The sequence below is a fragment of the Octopus bimaculoides genome, chromosome 9, assembly GCF_046866305.1.
Source record: "Octopus bimaculoides isolate indiv1 chromosome 9, ASM4686630v1, whole genome shotgun sequence".
Taxonomy (NCBI): Eukaryota; Metazoa; Mollusca; class Cephalopoda; order Octopoda; family Octopodidae; genus Octopus; species Octopus bimaculoides.
In genome coordinates, this window is record NC_142936.1 from 35,308,041 (window position 1) to 35,321,556 (window position 13,516).

Sequence of the window (13,516 nt, forward strand, 5' to 3'; positions counted from 1 at the left end):
CATCCTCAACAATGCTTCTGCTCACCCTCCTAACTTCAAAAATGATATCCTGGATGAATTTAAATTCATAGAAGTTCTATACCTTTCAAGCAACACCAACCCTATCTTGCAGCCCATGGACCAACAGGTGGTTTCTAATTTTAAAAAATTTGTACACAAAACACTTGTTTTGTCAGTGCTTTGAAATCACCAAAAGTACAAATCTAACCCTTTGGGAGTTTTGGCAGGAACACTACAACATTTTTGAATGCCTGAAAATCATCAATATAGCCTGGCAGGGTGTAATGAAGAGAACGCTGAAATTTGCATGGAGGAGGCTGTGGCCTGACTGCATATCCAAAAGCAAATTCAAGGGGTTTGAGTCTGAAACACCTGTAGACGAGGAGATAGTGTTTCTTGGCAAGTCCATGAGCCTCGAGGTTGATGATGGGCACATTAACAATCTTGTCAAGGAACACTCAGAGGAGCTGATGACAGATGAACTCCTGCAGTTTCAGGAGCAGCATTAGGATGGGGTGGAAGAGATTGATTCCCTGGAGGAGGACAGTGTAGCAGAGAAAGCTATATCTACAAGTAACACAAAAGCAGTGTTGGCAAAGTAGCAATAAGTTTCTGAATTTGTAGAAAAATATCAGCCTGAAAAAGTATCTACAGGTGATGCAGCTGCTTTATTTAATGACACTGCTCTGGTGCATTTTCCTAACATTTTGAAATGCAGGAAAAAGCAGACTTCTCTTGATATGCTTCTAATGAAACAACCTGCAAGTGTGAAAAGTGAAGAAAGTGTGCTCAAAAAGCCTAAATTAAGCAAAGTGAGAGAGAAAATGCCAGAAATAGATAGTTCTTACTGAAGTCTCAATGGAAGGAGATTCTCCTTTCCAAACAAGAATACTCCTCCTCCCCACTCCATGGTCTTCCTCGCGCACAATTTGTCCCATCATCATTTAACGTCCGCTTTCCATACTAGCATGGGTTGGACGATTTGACTGAGGACTGGTGAAACCGGATGGCAACACCAGGCTCCAATCTAATTTGGCAGAGTTTCTACAGCTGGATGCCCTTCCTAACGCCAACCACTCAGAGAGTGTAGTGGGTGCTTTTACGTGTCACCCGCACGAAGGCCAGTCAGGCGGTACTGGCAACGGCCACGCTCAAAATGGTGTCTTTTATGTGCCACCCACACAAGAGCCAGTCCAGGGGCACTGGCAACGATCTCACTCAAAAATCCTACAAAGGCCAGTCAGGCGGTACTGGCAACGGCCACGCTCAAAATGATGCATCTTATGTGCCACCCACACAAGAGCCAGACCAGGGGCACTGGCAACGATCTCACTTGGCTTGCCAGGTCTTCTCACGCACAGCACATTTCCAAAGGTCTCGGTCAGTAGTCATCACCTCGGTGAGGCCCAATGTTCGAAGGTCTTGCCTCACCACCTCAGCCAAGGTCTTCCTGGGCCTACCGCTTCCACGGGTTCCCTCAACTGTTAGGGTGTGGCACTTTTTCACACAGCTATCCTCATCCATTCTCACCACATGTCCATACCAGCGCAATCGTCTCTCTTGCACACCACAACTGATGCTTCTTATGTTCAGCTTTTCTCTCAAGATACTTACACTCTGACGGGTATGCACACTGACATTGCACATCCAATGGAGCATACTGGCTTCATTCCTTGCGAGCTTACGCATGTCCTCAGCAGTTACAGCCCATGTTTCACTGCCATGTAGCATGGCTGTTCGTACACATGCGTCATATAGTCTGCCTTTTACTCTGAGTGAGACTCCCTTTGTCGCCAGCAGAGGTAAGAGCTCTGTAAAAAAAGCCAAGGCTATTCTTATTCTAGCAGCTACACTTTCAGCGCACCCACCCCCACTACTAACTTGGTCACCCAGATAGCGGAAGCTATCGACTACCTCTAGTTTTTCTCCCTGGAATGAGATAGAAGTTGTTTCCTGTTTGTTTACAGTGTTTATTGCACTTGAACATCTGCCACATACAAAAACTAACTTCCTAGTTAACCTGCCTTTGATATTGCTGCACCTCTTATGTGTCCATAGCTTGCACTGGGTACATCTTATAGAGTTACTACCTACTCCTTTTCTACATACTGAGCAGGGCCATCTACCTGAAGGGGTTTGTGTTTTATCTACCTTCCTACTTATTAGGATTTTGGTTTTAGCTAGGTTGACTCTAAGGCCCTTCGATTCTAGTCCTTGCTTCCACACCTGAAACTTCTTCTCTAGTTCTGATAGTGACTGTGCAATTAGTGCAAGGTCATCAGCATAGAGGAGCTCCCAGGGGCAACCTGTCTTGAATTCCTCTGTGATCGCCTGGAGGACTATGATAAATAGGAGGAGGCTGAGGACGGAACCTTGGTGGACCCCTACCTCTACCCGGAATTCATTACTGTACTCATTTCCAACCTTCACCTTACTGGCAGTATCTCTGTACATGGCTTGCACAGCTCTCACTAACCATTCTTCTATCCCAAGTTTCCTCATTGACCACCAGATAAGGGATCAGGGGACCCTGTCAAAGGCTTTCTCCATATCAACGAAAGCCAGGTACAGAGGTTTATCCTTGGCTAGGTATTTCTCCTGCAGCTGTCTTACTAGAAATATGGCATCAGTAGTGCTTTTACCTGGCACGAACCCAAACTGCATCTCATCTAAATTGATTCGCTCCCTAATTAGTTGGGCTATGACCCTCTCCGTAACTTTCATAACCTGATCTAACAGCTTGATGCCTCTGTAATTATTTGTATCTAAAGTGTCACCTTTACCTTTGTAGCAGTTGACTATGGTGCTGCTACACCAGTCATTGGGTATGACTCCTTCGTGTAACACCTGGTTCGTAATACGGGTGACTAGGCTGTAGCCAACACTGCCAGATATTTTGAGCATCTCTGCAGTGATTCCTGATGGGCCGGGGGCTTTCTCTGTCTTCATACTCCTAATTGCTTTATCTACCCTGGTACTATCAACTCGGATAGCTGGTCCCTCTGTTGGGTCGACATACGGCAGGCTCTCTTTCTCCCAGGTAATTAAATTGATAAAACCAGTTTACATATTTCTTTTGCATTCTCTTTTATTATGTTTTTATAATTGTCATTTTCCTTGTAACTGCACCTTGTCTGTTTTAAAACCCATAAAAAATGATTTGGCGGGGCTGGAACGGATTAATTATATTTTAACTAATTTCAATGGGGAAAACTGATTTGTAAAACGAGTAAATCATAAGGCAAGCTCAGTCATGGAATGAATTAAGCTCATACTGCGAGGTATCACTGCATATATATCATCATCATTTAACCTCTACTTTCTATGCTGGCATGCTTTGAATGGTTTGACAGGAGCTGGCAAGGCCAGGAGCCGCACCATGTTACATAGACTGTTTTGGCATGGTTTCTATGGTTGGATGCCCTTCTTAACACCAATCATTTACAGAGTGTAACGGGTGCCTTTTGAGCAGCACCATCACCAGTACCTTCTACATGGCACTATCACCAGTGCTTTTTACGTGGCACCAGCATCGAGAAGATCACCAAGTACTTTGCAAGACAAAAACCCCTCAACAGAGAGTGGGGGGAGTAGTATTGAGGGGGATGGCCTTGGGCCAGTTGAGATCTATACGTATGTGTGTGTATGTGTCTTTATGCCTGTCTGTCCACCCTACCACCGCAGTAGGTGCAGGTTTGTTTACATTCCCCAATTTTAACAGTTCAGCAAAAGAGACTGACATAATAAGTACTATATTTAAAAAAAATATGTACTGAGGTCAATCTTTTCACCTAAAACCCTTCAAGGCAATGCCCCAGCATGGGGCCACTGTGCAATAACTGAAACAAGTAAAGGACAAAAGATAAAAATACATATGGAAATTGCAATGCATTTTGAAACTTACCCTTCACAGATTTTTCGCACTCTTGACTTAAGTTGATCTCCTTGGAAAAATACAATAAACACAGACTTGTACACATGATCTCCCTATAAAAAAACAATCAAAATATCAAGAGTATAAAAATATATATTTTAAACAGTCCACAATAAAATAGGGAAATAATATAATTTATGATTACTTTTATATAATCTTTTAACACAGTTTACTGTACAATTTTTTAATAAAAACCAGAGCAGCTCAAAATTAAACTTTGAAGTTTCAAGTATGAAGTTAAATTTTTGTTATCTGGGATTTAAATTTAACTTCACATGCATATATATATATATATATATATATATATATATATATAGGCACAAGTATGGCGATGTGGTTAAGAAGTTCATTTTCAAACCACATAGTTTTGGACTCAGTCTCACTGCATGGCACCTTGGACAAGCTTTTTCTGCTATGGTCTTAGGTCAACTACAGGTTTGTCAGCTGAAACTAAAAGAGGATTGTCATGTGTGTGTGTGTGTGCATGCGCGTGCATGTGTGAGCAAATTTGTATTTCCTTTTGTCTTTACATATGTTGGCTGGTTGTAAACAATGACCTCTCTGTTCATGCTGACCATTCATTTGCAATCCACAAGCAAAAATATGTCTAGTTGGTCTTCTTGATATGCCTTGACGTAACACAATCTTTGTAAACCAAAGGCTCATTCAAACAGTGTTGTCTTTTTCCATTTCTCTGCACAGCTACCTCCAGGCTGTTTTTTTCTTCAATATATTAGGAGGTTGCTTAAAAACAGGTGGGAGTTGTCCATTAAAAAATCTGTTCAACATCAAAAGAATATAATTTGCTTGCTTGTATTAAAGATAAAACCTCGTCCACTTGGCTGTTTGGTCTCTGCATCAGTACAGGTTTTGTTGTGTGTTTTTAAGAAATTCACTTCACAATCATGTGGTTCTGAGTTTGATTTCACATTGGGTCACTATAACCTTGCATTGACTCAAGTCTTTTAAGTGAAAGTGGATAGCTGGAAACTATATAGACCCCACCTGTTAAGTTGTGATTTCTACTTTGCTCATCACTTATATATGCTCTGCACATCCTTTCACTTCTGATTATGCTATAAAAAAAAAAGGCCAGTTTCCATGTTCAAAAGAACCTTTTTGTCAGCTGTGACAATCATGTCTTCTTTTTTTTTTCAGACTAGAATTACATTACCAATGTGCTCTTCTATTTTTAACATAGTAAGGTGCGATTTTGAGAGAACTTGCTTTCTATCTCTAGCAAGATGAATGACAAACTATCTAGAGCAGTGATTATCAACTGGAGTCCACATAAGACTTTTGGGGGCCCATGCAAGAAAAATAGTAAATTGAGGATCGACAATAGTACTTTAAGAGTTCATGAAAATATGTTACTTTGGATGTATTTATTGCAAGAAACAGCTAGGTTTCTTTCTCTAACGTTTTACATACAGAGTGTCCCAAAAAGATGTACTCACTCTTTGATTTCCCAGTACTCATGCATTTTGTGTTCAAGTAGATGTTTATTGATATACATACAATCCTAAAAAGTTAAATTAAATTCAGGAAAATAAATTGTTGTAGAAACGATTATTTATTGTCATTTAGAATTATTTAATGTCCTCTCTCATTCCTGCGTGTTCGCAAATGTTCAAACTGCCTTCCTTCATTCTCCAAAGCTGATAACGTCCAACAATGGATTCGACAACATTGCCAAACATTTCATTTGGAATTGCAAGACATTGTATTCGAATTTCATTTTTCAAATCATCACTGGTTTTGCAGCGGAAACCTTATCTTTGAGATGTCCCAATAAAAAAAATGTCTGTGGAATGTGCAGGAAATTCAACGCTACCTCTGCTCCCAATCCATTTGTTTGGATTTGTTGCATTGAGGTAAGCCTGTACATCACAAAAAACAATATATTAGTAATCGTCTGTCAAAGAGTGAGTACATCTTTTTGGGATACCCTGTAGTTCAATCTATACAACTTAATGAGTGAAAAATAAAATAGGAATTTTGAAAGAAGGATCTATAAAACTAGTTTCTAAACATCAAATGGCTATGGAGGTCCACCAGAATGGAATAGTAATCAAAGGGGTCCATAGACAAAATCTGTTTAAGAACCACTAGGCTATATTATTGGCAGATGCTTTACCAATGTATAATGAGATAAAAAGTATTTACTTTGATACTTCACAAAATAAATAAAAGTAAGAAGAGATTTTATGCATGGATACTTAAAATACTCTTTTATAATATAACTGTGTCAGTTTTAATAGACAGTCTTCATCAATACACTTACTAGACAATTCTAAAATTACACATGTCACTTTATAAGATATCTTACTGCTTACACTCAACTTTAACTTATTGTGTAGCCAATCTCACTGTTGCCAATGAGAAATCAACTACAAAGCTTGTATACAGTCTCTAGATCCGCCAGAAATAGCACACAAATCTACAGGTCACCTCCTACTGTGTTAAAAAGGAAGGATACAATAGACAAAGGTAGTCCAACATAATAGTATGCATGAAAATAAGATTAGATGGTCATGGCTACAAAACCTTTGATCACATTAGAGTTAACTTGGGACCAAACGACAATAATTCTAGCCATGTTTCTTTTTCTAAGATGAGCAGCATTATTACATGCAGTTTCTATTGTGTGAAATATACTCTTCTACGGAATTCCTACTTCTTCCAACTCTTTATCACCATTCTTCTGTGGATGAAGAATATTGTTCTTCTTCCTTCCACAACGATAGAACACAACTTCAAAATATTTCACATTCAAAAAATATATAAATATTGTAAATAGAGACTTAACAAACTGTATATAAATATGGTCAATGGTCTACATTCTGAACAAATGCCATGGAATTTTTATTTGGCCCAAAAGAAAAAAAGTTTTTCTCCAAATAAATTGTAACTAATATTGCATACCAAGACCTTTGGAAATATGCTGTAATTGAGAAGACCTGGAAACTAAAGTGAGATTGTAGCCATGGCTGATGTCAATGTTGCAGGTCTGGCCCATTTAAGAGTACCCTTCATGCATTGGGCAATATGATATGCTTGAGAAGACCTGTTGAGTCAAGTAAAACCAAAATCGTAGCTGTGGTCAGTGCCCCCTGACTGGCTCCTGTTCCAGTGGCACATAAAATGCATCATCTGAACGTGGTCAATGCCAGTGTCCCCTAAATGGCTCCCGTGCTGGTGGCACGTAAAACACACCATCCGAACATGACTGATGCCAGTACCCCTAACTGGCTCCCGTGCCAGTGGTACATAAAAAGCACTATCCAAACATGATTAATGCCACGACCATCTAACTGATCCTCATGCCAGTGGCATGTAAAATACACCATCCGAATGTGGCCGATGCCAGTACCCCCTACTGGCACCTGTGCCGGTGGCACATAAAAAGCACCCACTACATTCTCGGAGTGGTTGGTGTTAAGAAGGGCAAGCAACTGTAGAAACATTGCCAGATCAGATTGGAACCTGGTGCAGCCACTGGCTCTCCAGACCTCAGTCAAATCGTCCAACCCATGCCAGCATAGAAAACGGATGATAAACAATGATGATGATGATGATGATGATTGTTAGTCATTATCCAAAAAATTTGCCAGCAATTGAAAATGCTGTAAGACATATTGAAATACTTACAGTGACAGGATCTTCCAAAGGTGGCTCTATTTCTGCTTGTTTTAGGAAAACATTACCTCGGCAAACTCTCCATAACATTCGTTCAAAGGCTGGGATACGTTCACGATGAATAACACCAGCCAAGAACCTGAATAAATGCATATACAACAGTTACAATTATCAAATGCCACCATAAAAAAAAAGCTTAAATGGTAATAATTTAGTAAAGTTTAAATTATTTATTTACATAATAATAAATATTCCTTTTCTTTATAAAATAAAGATTATAAATCAAATATTTATTGTCTATTAACTAATTTTTCATTTAATTCTTAATAGAAATATATATTCACAATCAAATCCTATAGCAGCAAAATTTCGGTTACAAATGGAATGTGATTTTAGAAGTCAACTGTATGTTACACTTAGACCAGGGTATCTTGCAATAAAACCCAACTGTGGACTGTTATCTGTCATTTAAAACTTGTTGATCACCAAACTTAAGACAAATATTTGCCATTTAAGTAAATCTGTGCAATCCCTTCACAAACAGTATGAGGATATCTCATTCTATTCAGATATGTAGGAGAGGAATTTAGATAAGCAAATCAACTCCAGTATATGTCTAGTTGTTGACCCCAGCAGGAATTCAGACATATAACATCAAGAGAAACAAAATGTAAATACTGTAATATATTTAATGAAATCTCTACCAATTCTACTTCCTAATGCAGAATATTTTTCTCCTACTTCCCACAGATAATCAGTTAATCAATTGAAATTAAACTTAATCTAAATCTATCGTAAAGTAAAGAATAAAAAGTTTTGAATGGTACAACAATGCACTATAATACAAAAAATGGACTATATACCTGTTGTAATTTAGTTATCTATAGTCTGATGGTATTTTGGAATACAATTCCTTCTTCAGATATTCTTAGATGGAGTTTCTGCTATAAACTGTTTTCCAATGGCTTTTCTTTTTTTTCGGAAGCATCTCAGTAGTGGTCTCATGAAGCTCCTTCCGGAATTCCTCATGAGAAGTGCGTGAGGTCGGCTATGTTTCAATCTCATGAGTTGGTACATCTGTAGTGCTGCTTCTAAGTTATGTGTTATACGTGCAGCTTCTCTTTTTTCTCCCTCTTTTATTTTTTGTTATAAACAATACATGGGCATGTTATTAAGAATGAACCTACACACATCCAGATGTAGCTAAATAATATATTGATACTCATACACAGACTAGGACCCCAAATTAATAACAGGCTGGAGGTTGGTAATCAATATATTATTTAGCTACATCTGGATGTGTGTAGGCTCATTCTTAATAACATGCCCATGTATTGTTTTAACAAAAGAAAAGAGAAGGGCAAAAAAGGAGAAAAAAAAGAGAAGCTGCACGTATAACACATAACTTAGAAACAGCACCACAGATGTACCAACACACACGAGATTGAAACATAGCAGACCTCACGCACTTCTCATGAGGAATTCCGGAAGAAGCTTCGTGAGACCACTACTGAGATGCTTCCGAAAAAAAAGAAAAGCCATTGGAAAACAGTTTATAGCAGAAACTCCATCTAAGAATATCTGAAGAAGGAATTGTATTCCGAAATATCATCGGACTATAGATAACTAAATCACAACAGGTATATAGGCCACTTTTTGTATTATAGTGCATTGTTGACCCATTCAAAATTTTTTATTCTTTACAAACAATACACAATGCTTCAAGCTAACTACAATACTCTCCTATCTTAAAGTAAATTCAATTTCAAAAGATTCTGCTGTTTCCCCAAACACACAAACAGCTTCTTATATTTCATAAAATCTACACATATTGGTTTCTTTCTAAATGCACTAGGTACATATTGTAAGAGTTGAAATAAATCTGATTGCTAACTAATATATTATAGGTATTTACTATCTATTTTATAGATCCTAAAATGATGACAAACAGTCAAAACAAAAGATCTTTGATATAATTCCACATTAAACATGCAAAATTTTCCAGGATCTCATCTAAGAAAAAAACCCCAGCAAACTTAGTTTTATGAATTATTTGAATGCTAAGTCTAGTCTATTTTATTTCATCCAAGGAAAGAAAAGTAAAGGAAGATAATGTTAGTCTTTCTTGTGATGCCTATTTCATTTCTTTATTTTGCTAAGGAAACATATTTATCAGTAGCAATTATAAATAGTGAGATATGAACTGATTCTATTTCCAAACAACATGACTAAATTAATTAAAAACCAAACTAGCCAGTAAGTTATAATTTATATACTGAAATAATTGTTCTATGTAGCTTCAGATAAAGTTTCCATTGACAGACATGCAGATCAAAAACTGGCCTTTATAGACCATGTTTAGAAAACCATTGTTATATTATTGTATACACTGTTTCACAATTATAAGAAAGTAGTTACCAACAAAAAAAAACAAAAAACCACTTAAGATATTTTAATACACAACTAAACAATGCCTTTTATAAAAAGATACCTATGTAAAATTTTATCATTTATGCAAAATAACATGTTTGTGAACCATTGTTGTATAGAATCACTTTATGTTAAATGTAATATGTTCATAAATATTTAACCTGTCAAAGCAAAGCTATGTTGTCAAGGACAAAATATTGAATATTGTGACAGAATACCAGATTAATATCAACATAGATTATTTAGAACACTATCAAGATGTTCATCTTAAAAAAAAGGGTAAGAAGTGATTCTGATTGAAAACTGCAAGTCTGTGAAGTGACTATGTAGCAGCAATAAATAATGAAGGAGTTGGTTTCAATATCATAAACAATATCAATAAATGCCTGACATTAATTTACTTAATCAAATCATTAATTAATCTTATTTTAAGGTGCCACTGGAGACATCTAGCTAGAGAAACCATGTCAGAAAGTGGCATGACGTGGACTTTGCAAATCACATCAGAATAAATGTGGGCGGTAACTTTAAGAACAGATACAGGAGTAGAAGGGACTCTTTAGTCCTCCTATACAGGGCAAGCTCTCAAGGGCTGGTGGCATGATAAAATACATGGCGATGATGATGTTGACAACAATCATGACGATAACAATGTAGACAATGATGATGACTATAATGATGATAATGATGATGACCACAGTAACTGGATCTCACCATATTATGGTTATTTCATACTCGAAAACATTGGAAATAATAAAACCCATCTCTTTAGTAGCCATTAATCCAGATTAAAAGATAATTAAACTAACACAATGTTTCTTAGATTAAAAATAAAGAAACATTGTTTTAGGCCACTATACATTCAATGCTTGTAACAACATAATTCATGAAGTATTTATATCTCAAAACTGATTGTCCCTATTGCTAAAAGTTGCACATTAATCTATAATAATTAAAGAAAAAAACAGGATTTTCTATTATTTTTTTTGTTTTCCACATTTTTAATGAAGTCATACAATGTGATAGTGAACAGCATCATTATAGTAGTAAGATGACCCCAACAAAGTAATTTGGGACTGAAGACCAATGTGGGGCTGCAGATCACAACATTCTGCGGATGTCATCTGCTGAAAAACATGCTCAGTGAAATGAATTTGTATAATTCCATAAAGTGGAAAAAATAAATGGAAGGAAAAAAGTTGGTAAATATTTTGGTGAGAATGCAGATAGTTGTTATGTAGTAGCAGGGCATGCTAGAAATAGCAGCCAAATCTTTCCTTTTCTAGAAAAAGGAGCTGTTTACATGTGATTTCAATGTCACGTTCATTGAAAGAATGCAAAATAACCTGGCTAAGGAAAAAAGACCTGTGAAACAAAACTCTTTTGGTGGGAAACTTCAAGGTTCCCACCATCCCTCTCACCTTTCTTTCCCAGAGAAAAGTGACTTGCGGCACATTTGGAGGTCAGATACATTGAAAGCACCCCAAAAAAACTGTGGGAAAAAATCATTCCACACTGAGGTACAAAATATTTACCGAAAGAATAAAATCTTGTACCAATTATATCTGTATTTTAATTAACCCAAATTAATGTATCTCATCTTGAAAAGTGGCAAAACTTTTGTTGGTTGCCATCTGGGATAATTTTAGTAACAAATCAGACAGGTAAGCTGCATTAAGAATTTCAATTTTAGTGTTTATCCATAATGTTATTGCTTTTACACCTGTTAAATTTACCTGCCCATAAAAGTTAAATTTACTCAGTAAGATCAGCTAAAATTATAAAACTATAAACCAGTGGTATATAAAGCACCCACTGACAAAATTTTAAATCTGAATGTAAAAAATTTACAAAGTTACAAGCAAATATTGTGGGCACCCCTCTTGAACCCAAATAATTCAAAATAATGTGAACAAATAAGCATTATATTTGACAGATTAATATGAACACTGAGTGAGAAAGAAACGAAGAGGGAGATTTTGGGATGTGCTAGAAACAAGAGCCAGATCTCCCTTAGATCATATATTTTCATTAAAAAGTATCCATTTTTCTGGAAGTTATGAGGCAACAAAGTCAGTGGGGTATTAAACTGTATTATATCTTTTTTCAATAAAAGTTAACGTTAACAGATTAATGTTAACTTCCAATACATTTTAAAAAAATTAACACATTAGTGATTAACAAAGATAAATTTTTGGCTAACGGTTTACGAAGTTAACTTTACTATTGATGTTGCCTACCTCTATGTATATGTATGTATGTGTATATATATATATATATATATATATATATATATATATATATATATATACTAGCAGCTAAACCCAGTTTCACCTGGTCTGTTTGGATGATGTGGCTGTGATCGTTTTCGGTCAGGCATAATCTATAACAGCGTTTCTCAACCTTATCATTTCAGGTCCCCTGTTTTGATTGGAGCCTCTAGCTGTATGAAGATTTCACCACCCCACCTGTCAGAAAATGGCTTCAGGAGTTCGTGGAAATTGTATGTAAGAAGTAATAGCAGACATATCCAATTTGAGAAAAGTGAAGATAAAAGCTAAGTGAAGAAGTATGGAATAAGTAGAGAAAATGGGGTGGGGGGAGTGCAGAAGTCTTTCCAAAATATCTTTGCAGGAACAGCTTCAGGAGTTGTGAAGAAAGAATTTCTAGGTAGTCTGTTTATGAGAACTATTCTATTGGACCTCTGTCTAATCACGTCTTTTAATGTATACACATACATAGAAAATGTGAGGTCATGGTAGAAAATTTTTATGATAGTTGATTTATGGAAAAGATTATGTTAAATGTCTGAAATGCAAATCTGTGAATGAAAATTAAGTTCAAACCTCTACATGGTAGGCAGACCTGGTAGAAATTGCAGCCAAATCTCCCTCAAAACACCCTACTGTATTAATGCGACAATTCTGCGTATTATGTAGTTTGGATGAGAAACTGTAAGGTGTGTGAGCAATTGGTTGTGTTAATGGCAGAAGAAAGGGGAATTGCATTACAAAAAGTTTTAATTGATGTTCTCAGAAAGTATGGTGGCTAGGAAAAAATAGAAGAGGCATTAAGAAGTTGACGTTAAGAATTGCTTTAACAGAAAATGAAACTAAGAATTAACGGGGAAATTGTATGTAAGAATTAATAGCAGATGTATCCAATTTAAGAAAAGTGAAGATAAAAGCTAAGTGAAGAAGTATGGAATAAGTAATTGTTATACGCAATACGCGATTGTTCTGCAAATTATATTGTATCGAACGGTCATACGGATGGGTTATGTAAGTAAGAATTACATTAATCCATTAATGTGCGAAACCTGGTCTACGATTAATTCTTTATTTTTGTATATTTTCATTTGTCTTGCCCGTTCATGTTCTGGTGTGCACTGAATTTCCCTGGAGAACATTCTTTTCGTTTGTGGTTTGACCATTGATGGTCAATTTCTAGCGTAAAGGATGTCTACTTAGTGGTCATCCCTTCTCACATGTATGTAATATAATTTTTCTGAAT

At 36.5% G+C, this 13,516-nt stretch overlaps 1 protein-coding gene across 3 annotated transcripts in view; it reads right to left on the reverse strand.

Moving 5' to 3' along the window:
* Window positions 1–13,516, reverse strand: part of LOC106877132 (V-type proton ATPase 116 kDa subunit a 1) — a 103,478-nt gene that overhangs the window by 64,440 nt on the left and 25,522 nt on the right. For all 3 annotated transcript variants that reach the window (XM_089357418.1, XM_089357417.1, XM_089357416.1), the window contains exons 2-3: window positions 7,586–7,712; window positions 3,905–3,987 (exon numbers count right to left, since the gene is read on the reverse strand). In XM_089357418.1, the coding sequence (XP_089213544.1) occupies window positions 3,905–3,987; window positions 7,586–7,663 (161 nt within the window). In that variant the 5' untranslated portion in view covers window positions 7,664–7,712. The remainder of the gene's footprint in view (window positions 1–3,904; window positions 3,988–7,585; window positions 7,713–13,516) is intronic.